Below are 16,980 nucleotides of genomic sequence, written 5' to 3' on the forward strand. Positions count from 1 at the left end.
ATTGAAAATAACTATTTAACTTAACTTTTATAATGAATTTACATTCATACCTTGAAAATTCTAATTTGCACTACAAAAGTATTATTTTGAACTCTTGACATTAGAATTCAAATGGAAAATAATTGAAACCAGCAACTAACGCAACAATACATAAAAAATTGTTTTCAAAAACAATTTTTCCATAACGAGAGATCCTTACAACTGCAGAAAGTATTAACTAAATCGTGTTTACTCCAGTCACAAAGTCAAGCATCTCAAACTTGCAAATTAATTTATTTTTTTGTTCAAAGGAAACAAAAATTATTTAAATAAATTTTTGAAAACAAAATTTATTAAAGGAATTCATAAAGCTGTTTTTATACAACAGATTTCTGGTACTCAATAAATAAAAGCGGTCAATGTATATGAAGGCTTTAATATTGAATCGGGAACAATGCATGACAACAGCAATAGCAACAAAAAATGTAATGGAAATAACTTATCAATTAGGAAATCTACTAGCCACAGTAGCAGTAAGAGCAGCAACTTTTATTGGAAATATACCAGCACAAGTGCTTTCATCACTTGGGCAACAACGATGGCATCCACCGTTTCGTTGGCAATGACAACTCCCTTGCCAACATTTTCAAGCAATTTAGATTTAATGACGATGGCATCGAGTGCAACTGGGACTTTAAATCAATCAACGACGACGAACTGCACAGAAGAATTGTTGGAAATAGATTCACCGACAAATCAAACATTAAGGTAATCATTAATTAAAGTATTAAAATTTTTAAATTTTTTTTTTTGAAATCCATTTATTTATTACAATCTGTCAGGAATGAATGACAATAAGTAATATATATAAATTTAAATCGTAATAATGGTTATTACGATATAAAAAGAAAGGCACGTATGGACTATGCCCAGTGACATATCCATATATATTTAAAATAAAAGTGTATTGTCTACATATACATATTTAAAATGTCTCGCGATGTTTTTCTTCTCAGCCTTGTAAAGGTATTGGAAGGGGACATCAGTTGAGTAACCAGAGGGTTTGGGTGCATATATAAGCGTTGAGCGTAATTCTTTAAAATCCTTGATTGTTCGAACATGTAATTGTTTATGTAGCTGTTCATTCGTTATATACCAAGGTGCGTTTGTGATCATTCGTAGTGTTTTAGATTGGAAGCGCTGTATAATTGCCAGGTTTGAGTCTGCTGCAGTACCCCATAATTGGGTCCCATAACTCCATATAGGTTTAAGTACAGATTTGTATATAAGCAGCTTATTGTCGAGTGACAGTTTGGAATTTCGGCTGAGGAACCAAAATAAGTTTCGTAATTTAAGACCCAAGGCTTTACGCTTTTTGAATATGTGCGATTTCCAGGTTAGCTTACTATCCAGATGTATGCCCAAGTATTTTGTTTCTAAAGCTTGTGGTAATTGAGTATTGTTTATTAAGACCGGCGGGCACGTAGAACGTTTTGTAGTGAATGTTACCTGGACAGATTTTGATTCATTCGGTTTAATACGCCAGTTTATCATCCAGAGAGCAACATTATCAAGGCAGGTTTGAAGTTTGGTGGAAGCACGGATTGGGTCACTGTCAACTGATAAAATAGCTGTGTCGTCTGCAAATGTACCGATAACACTCTTATCGGTAAGGGGAAGATCCGCAGTAAATAAAAGATAAAGCATTGGTCCCATTATGCTACCTTGAGGTACTCCTGCTTCTATATCATGAAGTACTGTAGTTTCGTTTCCATGCTTAACGAAAAAGTGCCTAGCCGAGAGGTATGATTTTATAAATATGAAAAAATTTAGAGGTAGATACAGTTTTAGTTTGAACAGGAGGCCCTCATGCCATACTCGATCAAACGCTTGTGAAATATCTATAAATGCCGCAGTGCAATATTTTTTACCATCTATCGCACTATGGATATGTCTGACAAGTCTGTGAATTTGTTCTATTGTGCTATGATTTTGGCGAAAGCCGAATTGATGGTCAGGTATGAGTCTGTTTTGTTGGATAAACGGAGTAAGGCGCTTTAGAAACAGGATTTCCATAACTTTTGACAGGATCGGAAGTAGACTTATTGGCCGATATGATTTGACGTCTTCTGGGCTTTTCCCTGGTTTCGGTATCATGGAGATTTGCGCTATCTTCCACTGTGGCGGAATAAATCCCCTTATTATCACAGCGTTAAATAGATGAGTGAGAAATACAAATCCTTTTGGTGGGAGCTGCTGCAAGGCCATGCCTGTGATTAAATCGTATCCTGGAGCTTTTTTTACTTTTAACTTTGTTATTACATCTCTAACTTCATTAATAGTATATCTTTTAATTGGAAGTTCCAATTGATAAGGCTCTTGTAGAAAATTAATCCTTTGATTCATGACATTAGGCATATTTTGGTTATCATTTGATTTAAAGACCTGGTCCAAATGTAACGCAAATGTTTCTGCTTTTTCAATATCGCTTTTTGCCCATGAGTTGTCGATTTTGCGTATAGGTGGTTGATAGACAATCGGTCTGTTGTTCTTTTTTATGGCTTTCCAAAGGGAATATTTTGTATCACATGAAGCACTTATGTTTTGAAGGTATAGCGACGTGCGATTATTGTTATACTTTAAAAGAAGGGCTTTAACGAGTTTACACAGTTTGTTTAAGCGAGTTTTATCCGCAGGGAATCTCGACTGTTGCCAATGTTTTCTCATCCTACGCTTTTCTTTAATCAGGTATCTAATGTTAAATGGATAATCTTGCTTAACACTTTTAGAAATTGGTGGAGTTGATTCCCATGCAGACATTTGGACACAAGAGTTGAAATGCTCTACTGCTTCAGTTACGTCGGATTCAGTTTTTAACCTGACTTCGGTATTTAGACCAATTGAAATTAGTTGACGGTAACTATTCCAGTCAGTGTTTTTATTATGAAGAATACATTTTTCCATAATTTCACAGCAGTCATTGAGAGTGATTATTATTGGCGAGTGGTCAGATGACAAGTCGAAATTGGACTTACAGGTAGTTGTTTCAATACGTACCCCCTTTGATACCGCAAAATCAATTAAGTCAGGTATTTTTCTTCTATCTGTTGGCCAATATGTGGGTTCACCTGTTGAGATTGTGTGGAGGTTGAGTACATTTATTGCTTCGAAGAGTTGACGTCCTTTTGGAGATATTAGGCGGGAACCCCATTTTAAGTGTTTAGCATTAAAATCTCCGCCTACTAAGAACCTAGGTCCAAGCAGCTGAAAAAATGATATGTACATATCTTTCGTGATACTGTGGCGCGGTGGGCTGTAGAGTGATGAGAAAGTCATGTCGCCTTCTTTAGTTTGTACTACAATGTTTGTTGCCTGGATTTCATTCTTGCAATATGGTTTTGCTTCATAATGTTTTATCGAGTTCCTTATGAGGACCGCAGAGCCACCATTTCCTTTACCACTGGGATGCATTGTGTGATAAAGTTCGTAGTTCGGAATTTTAAAGAAACTACGCGTCGTGAAATGGGTTTCTGATACTAGCATTATGTCGACCTGGTTTAATTTTAAAAATGCTTTTATTTCGATAGCATGTTTTGATAGACCATTAGCGTTCCATATGACTACTACGAAATCAAGAATTTTGTTTAGTCGTCAAGTTGATCAGTAAATTTGTCATTACTACGATTTGTTGCATCATTTGCTTCAACAGTGATGTCATCTCACGGAATTCTTCCACAAAATTATTTGGAATTGGTGAAAGCTTCTCCTCTGTTTCGCTACTGGTGTTTGACTTCACTATTTGTGCGAATGTTTCAGGTGAATGAGAAGTCGTGATGTGTTTTTTGTTTAGCGAAGGAAGAGGATTTTCTTGAATTTGTACTTCCGGCGCCCTAGGTCTTAGTTGGGGATACATTTTTTTTTGCAGGTTTTTGTATATTTGACATCCTTTGTAGTTGGCCGGATGATTTCCTTCACATAAAACACATTTAACATCATTGGATCTGCTTTTCCTTTCGCAATTTACAGAAGCATGATTTCCAGCGCACTTGATGCATTTAGGTTTACGGTGACAGTATCCTTTTGTGTGCCCATACTGTTGGCAGTTTGCACATTGAGGGATTTCCCCTTTCGGGTGAGGTGGTTCAAATGTAACTGTAGTATACAAGAGTTTCTTAACCAAATAAATATCCTTATTATTTAGGTTTGGTGCAAGTTCAATAATAAACATGGGGAGAGGTTCACCTGACCCTCTACGTTTAATGTTCCAAACGTTTACAGCCGTATGTTCATGCTCCAGAAGTGCATTTTTGATTTCATCAATATCGGTTGAATGATGCAAATTTTTCAATATAACCCTAAAGCTTCTCTCTGTTTTTGGTTTGTAAGTGTAGAATTCAGTGTTTTTTAACTCCAACTGCTTTACAATGCTTACGTAAGAGTCAGATGTAGAAGGTTGAACTCTTACTTGACTTGGATTTAGCACTTTTAAGTCGAATTGATTTGCCGCATGTTCATTTAACACATCTATTAGAGGCTTGATACAATGTACCTTATCAATAAATATAGGTGGAGGTTTCATTAATTTTGGATCCGTATCATTATTTTTTAACGATTCTTCAGTTTCTTCAGAGTCATCTTCCTGGAGATCTGCGTATCGGTTTGGTTTGACGGGTTCATTTAGCCAGTATGAGTCTAGCTTGGTTTGTTTTTGGCTTACTTGATGATTTTTACTTGGACTATCGCGTTGACGTTTACGGTTATTAACTACTGTCCAAGTGTCGTTAACAGAGTTTTCGTTTCTGGTGGTTGCAGCTTGATTCGATCCTTTATTTTGGAGGAGGTTATTTTTTTCTTCATTATACAATTTTTGAAGCTGTTGTTGAAGTAGTTGAATTTGTTGTTGTATATTTTTCACCTGAACTGATTTAGCCTTTTTCTCTTTTAGATGACCCGAAGTCGCATTGCTTGACGCCTGCCGCGTGTTCATATTAGTTTCTTTGCGTGTATTGGATAGTATTGTTTCGTGCTGATTTGGGGAACTAAGTTTTATATTATCGTTTTTATTATTTATTAATTTAATTTTGTTAGCGATGGCGATTTCACTAGCTATTTTTGTTATGCTTGATTCGATTTTTGAATTTTCTAAAAGTTTGTTTGGGGAATTATTTATTATTTTAGAGTCATCAGTTTTTAGTGTTATATAGCCATTTAGGCCATTTTCACTAATTAGAGAGTGCCGGCGTACAACTTTTTCGTAATCGCTCATACAATAAATTTACAATATTTTTACAGTAAGTTTATTTAATTTTATTTTAATTATTTAAAAATTTAAATTTATAAATAAGTAAATTTATTTATTTTTATTTATTTATTTTTATTTATTTTTATATAAGTTTGTTTTATTTTACTTTTAGTAAAATAATTGAAAAAAAATAAATATGTAATATTTGATTATGTATTTAAATTTAATTCTTGAAAGTTACACTGTGGCAACACTACAAATATAATTTCTTACTTTCGATCATATGCTGTCTCTATCAGCTGTTTGAGCAAAACTTAATTTTGATTTATTTTGTGTTGGCTTTGTTATTTCTTTGCAAACTTAAAATTTAATTTGATTAACAAAAAATTTTTTATATTACAGAAAAACTGATTAACACCGTCCACTGGCACTGTTTTTTCACAGATTCCTTCATTTAAGGTCTATTGTTCAAATTATCATAACTTTGAAATTTAAATTTAACTATTTCTAATCAAAAAAGACAAAAGTTACGGAGTGAACACTTTTTGCGCGCGCTTTCGGTAATTGATCGGCCTATTAACATAGCTTCGACTCTAACATAGCTTCGACTGAAGCTTTTTTATTTTTAAATAAAAAAATATTGTTATCGCAATTAACAACAATTTAACCTAACATTCTAAGAACGATATAAGAAAGATTTATTTGAAATATATACGTGAAGTCTTTGTCGATAAATAAATAAAATAAAATACTAAAATTAAAAAATAAAAATAAATAAATTGATTATTTAAAATTTAAAATTAAGTACTCTTATAAAGAAATTTCTTATGCTCATATATAGTCTAGTCATAAAATCTTATTTCTAACACTATTTTTATTAATTTTTAAAATACTTATTAATATTTAATTACTGATTTATTTAATAATTTTTATGATTTTTAATTTGTTTTGTTAATGTAAATTTATTTATTGCATTGTTGTTTAAATAACAATTTTATGTAAAATAATTTACTTTTTAGAAGGTTTGAGAGATAGAGACTGAAAATTTTATTCAAATCTTTATGTTCTTAAAAAAAATTAAAATAGATTCCCCTTAAACTCAACTTATATATATACAATCGACTACTAAAGCAAAGAAATTGAGTTTTTCGACATAGACTTTGTTAAAATAATAAATTATATTGAAAACCAAAATTTATTTTAAATATGTACTAACTTTTTTTAATTAAACGTAAAAAAAATCCTCAACTCTTTACAGTTAAAAACGTATGTAGTTTTCAAATGTAAGACAAAATAACGTATATTTATTCCCAATTTGAATTACTACATATATAATAAATTTCTAGTATGTGATCAAAAAATTTAGAGTTTTCAAGTTTTCCATATTTAATTCATATTTCTCAGAATCAACGATATTTTGCAGTTATGGTATCGGAGTTTTCAGTTCGAAAAACAGTGTAGGAACAGTGTAGGATTTCCTTTTTATCTTATCTATTATTGTAAAAGTTTTACACTTTGAGTGGTTTTTTGAGTTTGAGAAAGAGAAAAATAATCGGAGTATTCAATGTCTGAAGAATATTGTACTTGTCTACTGCCTTCTCAAGTCCTGCTGAAGAATAGAACTTATACTCCTCATTGGAAATTCTCTCAGACCAGCGTATTTTCTTTAATATAAAACTTTAAATAGATTCAATATTTTCCTTAAGGTCTTTTACTTTTAATACAGATAAATTAGTGTAGTTCCAACGTTTGAGTTTACAGGTGAAACTTTGATAATGAACTACGATACAATGATTATGTCTTTCAGTATTAACTGCTGGATAAGAAAGAAATTTTCAGAACACATTTTCTTCCAACTCTGTTCAGGTTTAAAACATACTTGAAAATCACTTTGCAGAGTCCATATAACGTTTTCATTAATTCAGTGGAGTTTAAATTTTTCAACTCTTTTCTCATTGGTAGACGTCTTTCGACTTTTAGATCGCGCTTTGCCATCAACGTATTCTGAATATTCTTAAAATCCTTTATACTATTCATAAATGCGTGGTTTGTAGCATAGTATCGCCATAAGCCTGATCCAACATTTGTATGTCTTGTTTAGCATAGCAGACACTAGATAACTACTCAACAACATTACTGCCAGTCTAATTGTTGCAGTTTTCTTCTGCAAATCAATCTTATAGAAGATAACCAGTACGAGCAGTTTCAAAATGTTCATTACTTCTTTATGATATCCCCTATATTTTATCCCACTTTACAACAGTTACCAAAATTTTTCTCAACAATTTGCCTATCTACTCTTAACCAATATATCTTCAATAAATTTAAAATGTCCTCTTAGGGATATCTAATCTACGCCTCTATGTTTTACGTTTCACAAACATATTGAAGATGATTTAATCTAGCAAGGTGCGTTTCTATGTTAGTCTGTCTATCTAAGCTTCTATTCTAATGCAAATATTCCCAAGTATTTGTCAAGTATTAAAATAAATGGAGAAAGGCCTTTTAGTAATCTAGCAGAATATTCTAACAGAACTAATTAGTTACTACATTATTTATATTATTAAGTTTTTTATTCGGAATATCGCAAATATGTTAGTATTGAGATATACATCAACTTTTTTGATTTGTTGATATTCGCATACATCCACTATTTATCATTTTAAATACATACAAATTGTTATAGAAAAACTTTCTCAACTTGTTAATAAATTTTAACTTAACATCGAAAAATTGACTAAAATAATACAACAAAATAGTTAATAGTTAATAAAAATATTGAATAAAAAACAAGCACATAAAAACTTTCTTCTAAAATTATGTTTAGTATTTTTGCGTACAAATGAAATACTATATATTTATAAATATATTTAAAAAGAAAGTAAAAAATGTTTTTTAGTATAAATACTAGTCGTTTTAATTTAAGCCAATTATTTTTTAAGTACCTATACATAAAACCGCTGCGGTATAAAAATAAGCGTTAACAGTAACACAACTTATGTACCAAAAGCAATTAAACATATGGTACTTAAAGTGACGTGAATTAATTCGCTTATTATATCCTTTGAAAAATTTACTAACCCTTATTAAATTTTTCCACATGCGGGATATGAAAAGATTTTATAATATCTCCCACTTAAACACAAAATGAAATTAACATTTTACATTATACATATATTTACACATTTAATTTTTCTACATAACTAATTCATGAGAGCTCACTGGCAAAGCCTTAAACCCTACTTACTCAGTACCAATAAAACTCTGAATAAACCAGCACCGTTTATTGACGAGGGGTAATAGTTAACACATGTTTGGGACCGTCTGAAATTTATACTATTGAATTAGAATACTAAAACTTTAATCGTGTTACCTTACAATATTTTATTGTTGAAAATTTGATTTATGATATAAAAAAATTTCATGGTGGACCACAAAAATTATTGATTCAAGTAAAACAATAGTTTTGAACAATAAACGATTGGTCAATGGCATGAGTTGATTTCAAAATTTATGATTTCATATTAATAAATCAAATTATATTTTGGTTCAGATGTTTTTATACATTTTCGAAAGACATTTTAAAATATAACAAGCTACAGCATAACAGAAATTAAAAATGTGAACATGTTTAATTTACTTAAAAAACATGCTACCTCATTGTGGTGTACCTGAAGCATCAGTTATGTCATATTATATTACTAAATCAGATATCTAATTAAAACAATTTGATTTAAAGATCATTTTACTTATTTTTTTGATTTCTTAATGTCATCATTACTCTAACACAAACCATTGCCCGAAATTAAGATTGTTGGCACATATTGCCGGATCGCTTTCCTTATATTTAAGATGGAGGGAGTAATTTAAGCACCATTCTGCCAAAGCATACTCTCCGAATTAACTAAAAAAAATCAAGAAAACATAGAGGAAATATCGACAACGTTTGAGAGAAAAGTTCTTATAAATGTCTTCTACAAGTGACAATCGGATCCGTACAAATCTCAATCTGTATTACCTTTATCACGATATTGGCATTGTTAAAAGTGTAAACATTTAACGGATTCACTGACTTGTTGATGTCATGATTATAGAACACGATGGTCCAGCAAAAAAATGCAGCAGTGGGAGAAAGAAGATGTATCAATAATGGATGATCAAGTAGAGGGACAGAGAACAAGCTTTTGGATATAAATTCTTCGTTAGTCTAAACACAGGCAACGGATTGTGTTAGTAAAAGCGGTAAAAATTATTAAAATAATCTTCAGATCAGAACTTTTTGGATTTTTATTTTGCATCCATAAAATTACAAAACTTTAATTAAAAAATTTGCACTATTTCTTTAAACGTATTTTATGAATTGTTAATCTCTTTGGTAAAATGTAACGATAATAGGATTACTATATATACCAATCATATATTTTATGTTCCATTATGTTCAATTATTTATTTATTCATTTATGTTCAATTATGTGGCAAACATAACTGGTATTCGGAGTACTATAGGTTTTTAAGAAATGTATATCCTAATGTAATCTATAAAACATACTTGTGCTTAAGACCTTTTGGTCTGTTTTAACAAAAGTTCGTCTTTCAGTTTATGAGATAGGTGCACAGTAAAAAATAGTAAAAATTGATGTTCTTACAAGAAAAGTTTATTTGTGATATAACGTTTTAAGAAATTTAAATTAAATTAATTAAAATTAAGAAACTTAAATTAATTAAATTAAATTAATTATCTATCGACTTTATTAAAATGTCTCTATAAAAATTATTTATGAACTGTACCGCTTTATAAAACAAACACTAGCGGACCCAATTTCAAAATTTTCGTTACCTTCTCTTACTTCCCAATTAAATTAAAATTATATAGCTTTTTATTTTAGCTTAACACTATATATTTTATTTAATTGGAAGTTTACAATAATAATATTTATGCAGTGAGTTTTTGAGTATTTTAAGCATTACCATTATTATTATATCAGTATTTTTAATTTAATGTTTTTAACATTTAAATGCATTTAAATCACAACAAAAACTTACCAATTTCATTTCCCGAGTCCATCTCAAACAGTCTAGAAATTCCCATAAAACGAAACACTACGAATAAAAAATGATATATCAAAAAATAAGACAGCTTAACAAAAACTAATAACAAATAAATTATTAATTGAAAAAAAAATTCATTACCAAATCGTTTCAATGAATGATGCAAAAGAAAAATAAATAAATAAATGAAATGCTTAAAATATCATTTTTAATTTTAAGTTTAATAAATTAGATAATAATTTCAAACTTACTTCATATTTTTTTTAAATTAATTTTACCATTAAAATTATATTGTTAATATATCGAGTGTAATGTTTGAATACATTTAATACGTTTGTATTTGCAACTGCAGCATAATTAAATTCAGTTATTAAATATCAAAATATTACAAGATATCACATAAAAATATTGTAAAAACTTTTATTTTATACACCTATAATTATAATTACAAATTTATTTAACATAAAATATTAAACTTTTTACTGAGCAAAATTATTTTCGCACAACTTAAACGACTCAGCACATGCCGAAGCGTTTACAAAGTGAACTGTCAATGCTTTTTTTTGGCTTTCCATTAATGATTGCTTCGTTCCATTTTTTATGATTCTGCAATCATTCCGTACGATCAATCAAAACAACAAAAAAAGACAAAGAAAATATTTGCTTTCATTACAGTAATTGCAGTTTGTAGTGTTGTAAAAGCAAGCATTATCCAAATTTTAACAAATTTGTTGGAAAAAAAGATAAGAAGCAACTAATGCTGTTATTCAAATTCTAACCATTTAGCAAAAGATGCGGCACTTAACTTATTATTACCAATTTGTGACAGACAGCCAACAACTACTCAATTATCATCATTTTTATATTAGGATATGCAACCTAGTATGAATTTTGCCTGCTATTTAATTGTAACAAAATCATAAAGAAAAGAGGTATATATATATATATATATAAACATATATTATAGTGATAATATATAATATATAGTATATATATATTATATATATATATATAACATTATAACTGTATAATGTTATATATACCTGTATAGCTATATACTGTATAGCTGCTATTGAAGAAAAAATAGATAAAAAATATTAGAAATAGATAATTTTGAAATTAAATTAAAAGTTTTTTATATTGTTATGATAATTTTAGTAAAAGTTTTAATTTTTTAAAATCTTTATCATAATTTTAACAGTTAGTTTATCTTCATATAATTATTATTATTTACTACATATAAAAAATTTTAATTACAAAATATTTTTTTTAAAATAATACATATATTATGCAATGGTTTTTAAATTTGAAAAAAAATGTTTTAATATATTCGTTGATTATAATTATTATAGTATTATAATTCATCGTTATGATTGCCAGATCGTTATGATAGACAGATTTCTTTGATCCTTGACCCTCAAATTTCAAACACTATTTTACACATCTTTCATTCAAATTTTCAGCGTACACTATCTTATCCTGCCTCCTAACGACTTTAAAAATATATTTCGTACAATTCAATTTTATTGAATTGTGGAATTCAACTAATGTTTGCATAATGTCAACAATATGCCCAGTTTTTTTAGGTGTTCTGAGTGATTATCTGAAGCATCCTGCCTGGCCAGCTTGTTAAAGATTTTAAAGTAGTTTCACTGTCTGATAGTACGCATATATTCCTTTTAATTATATTATGCACTTTCAGAGAAGCTGTAGTTTCCCTAACAGTGATCACTTCCGCCTGAAAAAGACTGCAATGTTCAGGTAATAAATTTATTTAGTCTTTTCGAGAAAACCCCACTGCCTACACCACTATCTATTTAAAATCTGTAAGTTTCTAACTATTTTGTACCAATATTTATACTTAAAGAATTGTATATTAAACTGATATCGTTAAGTGTTTAATGATTCCAAAGTTTAATCTTAAGTAATTACTTTAGTTCAGGAGACTGAGAGTGTCATATGGGCAAGACTTTTCAGTCTCTACAGTAAGAGTTTTTGCAGGTGATAATACAAATGTTTTTTATTAAGAATATGAAATATATATCTTTCTGTTTAATGTAGTATAAAAATATGAATATAATAAAAAAGATATGTTAAAATTTTACTCTTGCATTGAAAGCAAAAATTATATATTTATATATATATAATTATATATATGTGCCTAAGAAAATTTTTTTAAAGAAAATCAACTATTTATTGCTTTTTGTGCTGCTTTAATCAACATTTTCATTTTAGTACATATCCCGCACTTGTGCACTTTCGTGGCGTATACGATGTCTCCTTTATCGCAAAGATAAATCCGTTCTGGTTGCAATTTGAGCCGCCAACCACAAGGACGTACTACATATTGGCAGTTATTTACATCATCATATCAAGCGTTGGTTGCATTGGCAACGCGTTAGTAATTTTTATGTTTATTCGGTAAGTGAAAATTCTATTAAAGAAATTTATATTTTAATGGCATTTAGATTATTTCCCATCTAAGCTCATATTACATTCATTAAAATATTTTTTATGAAATATTTCTTCTAAATGAATCTGATTTAATTTCTTTAGTAAATATTATTAAAGTTTTTTTTACCTTTTTCTTTCTTAACTATCAGCCTAATTATCTCCTTTAACTATTGAAATATGAATGCTAATATATATCCAACCTAGTAAGAAGTATATGTACTGCTTATAATATTCTATATATTTTATAAGAAAATAACATCAGTCAAATTTTATTTATTTACATATTTAATGTCTGATATAATTACTTTAATTCATATTGTTGAAAAGTTATTCTGTTTTAATATTACATTTATTCCAATACTCTTAATAAATTATACAAATATTTTTTTCATCTGTATATTATTATTTAGCAAACTTTTTAAAATTATGTTAAAAAAAGTGACTTCTGTAGATTTGCTTTTTGTTAAGTCCCAATAATCCTGAAAGCACTTATAATAAAATTTAACATCACAGAAGCTGTAATATTTTTTTAAAAAACTAAAGGCAACCACTTATATCAGATTTTTTGTGATATGTCTGAATGGTAGTCCTAAAAAATATTCTGAACTTAACAATTCGATTGTTTTTTTACAATAACTAATTGCAGATAACAGAAAAATCGCAGTTGAATATTGTCACTATTAATATAATTATTATAACTAAGTGCAATATTTACAAAAAATATAATTATTTATTATTCAAAACTACATTTACGCAGTTTGTTTACATATTTAATAAATATTTATTTTTTATGTCATATATATAAAGATTTTCTACAGGTAATTATTTTTTTTTCTATCTCAGCTGTAAATCTTTACGGACACCTGCGAATACGTTGGTCATCAATCTGGCTGTAAGCGATTTGATAATGTTAGTAAAATGTCCAATTGCTATATACAATAATTTTAAACAGGGTCCAGCATTGGGTGACATAGGTAATATAAACCATTATTTTAGTTAATATTTCACTAATTTATTTTTATATTATTTGTTTATTATATATTTTTAATTTTTTTAAACAATAAATTGCAATTTTAAAAAATAATTCATATACTTTTAAAATATTAATATATTTTTTTAGAATAATTGATTGATTAAAAAATTGCTATTTAATAATTTAAAATAAATTTATTTATTTTAATTAATAAATTTATTAATTTAAAAAAATAAAAAAAAAATTTAAAAGGAACACTTTTATATTGATTTCAAAAAAAAGTTTTAAATAATTTATTTTTAACAAATTCGAAATCCTAAGTTAAGTTATCCTGGCGATCCTAAGCATCCACTTAGACCTGCTGGCTCATTCTATCACCGTATAATAAACTCAGAGGTTTAAAAGCCACTAAATCTTTGGCAAAGCTAAAAATGCGTTCCTCTAATATGAATTTCAGAAATTTTATAATAATTTATTCTCAACAGTTGATATTTTGGCTGTGATTCGAAAAGTAGGGCGTCTTCTTTTCAATTGTAGTTGCTTTATAGAATAAAAGATCTGCCAAGGTAGCAGTCCTACATGCCGTTGGGAAATTTTTTACTCAAAAATTATAGAACCTATTGATAAATTGTGTTGAAAAACCAATAATTAAACTCCTTGTTTAGGGTTGAATGTTTACAACGTTTGTGTCTTAATAGAAAATATCTATTGGATCATATATTTGGATAATACATTATTTTTTCGGAATCATTAATAGCAGTTTAATGGAATAGTGTCTTACAAAACTTTTCTTAAGGTTATGTTTAGGCTTAAGGATAAATTTATTTATATTCTTCAAGCTTGTATTATCCTAAGGTATTTATTATAAGATATTTCCCTCTTCCAGCGATTTGGTTAATACTATATAAAAGGAATTTTTGTGATGATGTATTCCTGATTGATGAACTACACTTCCTTTCTTGGCTTCTGATATCAGTTTTTGATAATTCTCCCTAGTCCTTGAAAAGGGGCTTCCTGAAAATTAAACTCGATTCATTAACAACTAATAACGAAGAATAATAATTAAATAATGATTTATAAAAATGTAATCCAATACATGAGGAAAAAATTTATTTATAGAACTCGTAAAAAGTCAATCAATACTAAATTCATTACTTAATGAAATAAAAACCAACACTGCAAAAATATATACTTAAATTAAAAGTCATTTTATTTATTTATATTTTTTTTATATTATTTACTTATTTATTTTATAATTTTTATTAAAATTTATGTACCTAGACCAACTTTTAATATTTACAACATTTGTATAAAATTATAATACATAAAATTATTTTATATTATTATTCTTTATACTCTCTAAGCTTTTTTTATAATTAATACTGATACTTTAAATCTTAAATTTTATTTTATTTTTTAAATTAGCTTGCCGTCTTTATGGCTTTATAGGTGGCCTCAGTGGTACCGCTTCAATTGGAACATTAACAGCCATTGCCATAGATCGTTACAATGTAGTTGTATATCCATTGGATCCGATACGTAAAAAATTTTTATTAAGAGCACATATTATCATATCAACGATTTGGATTTATAGTCTATTATTTTCGATAGTGCCAGCATTGGATATTGGCTTATCTGTTTATGTACCTGAAGGTTTTCTAACAACATGTAGTTTCGACTACTTAGATAAAGATACGAAAGCGCGTATATTTATGTTTGTATTTTTTATAGCTGCTTGGTGTATACCACTTATAACGATTTGTTACTCATACTTTTATATATTAAAAGTAGTTTGTGCAGCGAATCGCATACAATCGAGCAAGGATAAGAATAAGACTGAACAGAAACTGGCCATAATAGTCGTTTGTATAATCGGGTTGTGGTTTTTGGCTTGGACGCCATATTCAATTGTTGCTATGTTAGGTGTATTTGGTATGGAAGAATATATAACACCACTTGGTTCAATGATTCCAGCTTTGTTTTGTAAAACAGCGGCATGCATTGATCCATATATATATGCAGCAACACATCCACGATATCGTATGGAATTTCGTCGTTTATTTTATGGCGCGCGGGATTTACGACGATCATCCACGACACGTTCTTCGTATATGACAAGATCTACAAGGTCGTCACGTCGATTGCGTACAGTATGTGATATCGAATCAGTACGTAGTCGACCGCCAGAAAATTTTAAAAATAATAATTTGAAGGCAGTACCCGAAGTATCGGAAGAAAATGACTCTTGTGTAGCGGAAGAGTTAATTGAAATTAATGACATAATAGAACAAAGTAAATTTTAAATGTTTTTAGTATATGAAGAAAATACAATTGATTGAAGTACAAATGAAAGGCTAATTGAAAAGAGTAGAAAAAATATTGAAATAATTTTTTTTCGAATAAAAATCAATTAAAGTATTTGTTCTAAGAAATGAGAAATTTTTATTGTTTTTAGTCGATGAAATTTTTTATACTAAAATTTTTGAATAGAAAATTTTTGTACTCACAATTAAAGGTTATAAAATTTAATATTATAATATAAATAATTAACAGATTTATTGCATTTAAAAAAGATTTCACTTAAAATTAAATATTGTTGAGCATTTTTAAACAAAATATTCGTTTCTCGTGAGGGAAAAGCTGAAATTATTCTGTAGTAAGTAAAACTAAATACATCCTTATCCTTTCATTAAGACTTATTATATATAGTAAATACTTTTTTCTTGCCATTACTAGATTTTTTAATTTACTTGAAATAATTACAAAAACGTCAGTTATAATTATTGGAATTTCATAGTAAACAGAATAGTATATTTAGTATATTATAAGTTTTTCTATTGTCATTTGAAAATATTGACGTAATTCTGTCTTTTGTTTTGGCTTAGGTTTAAGAAATAACTACTATTTTCATTAAAGTTTTTTGTATTTATGAAAAAAATATTTTTATTTGAAATAATGCACTTTCACGAAAACAAGCATTTAATATTGGTCAGCATCCTTTTTGCTTGATGAGTAGCTTCCGAGTGCATTTAAATAAAAACGAAATAAAAATTATTATCCTTTAGCAGGTTGAATTCAGGGATTTGTACTAAAGTACAATTAAAATGGCAAAGTAAGAATTACAAATTATTGTCATAGAAAATACTTAATAATACATATTATTATATATATATACTATAAACATATTGCATATAAATATTGATATTTTTTAAACTTTACTAACCTACTTGCATCATTAGTAAGAATATACAAAGACAGGTATGAGTTGAACTTAAGAAACATA

At 28.3% G+C, this 16,980-nt stretch overlaps 1 protein-coding gene across 1 annotated transcript; it reads left to right on the top strand.

Moving 5' to 3' along the window:
- Positions 1–382: 382 nt before the first annotated feature.
- Positions 383–16,044, top strand: LOC119671132 (opsin, ultraviolet-sensitive-like). Its single transcript, XM_038081658.1, has 4 exons — positions 383–747; positions 12,506–12,691; positions 13,568–13,698; positions 15,123–16,044. Exons 1-4 carry the CDS (start codon positions 434–436, stop codon positions 15,998–16,000), a joined length of 1,509 nt encoding a protein of 502 aa, XP_037937586.1. The 5' UTR covers positions 383–433; the 3' UTR covers positions 16,001–16,044.
- Positions 16,045–16,980: the final 936 nt, after the last annotated feature.

Source organism: Teleopsis dalmanni, chromosome 1 (genome assembly GCF_002237135.1).
Source record: "Teleopsis dalmanni isolate 2A chromosome 1, ASM223713v2, whole genome shotgun sequence".
NCBI lineage: Eukaryota > Metazoa > Arthropoda > Insecta > Diptera > Diopsidae > Teleopsis > Teleopsis dalmanni.

Coding starts and splice junctions, on each gene's coding strand:
- LOC119671132 (XM_038081658.1), top strand. CDS start 434: ATGCATGACAACAGCAATAGCAACAAAAAATGTAATGGAAATAACTTA. Junction 748..12,505: donor CCGACAAATCAAACATTAAG/GTAATCATTAAT, acceptor TTTTCATTTTAG/TACATATCCCGCACTTGTGC. Junction 13,699..15,122: donor TCCAGCATTGGGTGACATAG/GTAATATAAACC, acceptor TTTTTAAATTAG/CTTGCCGTCTTTATGGCTTT.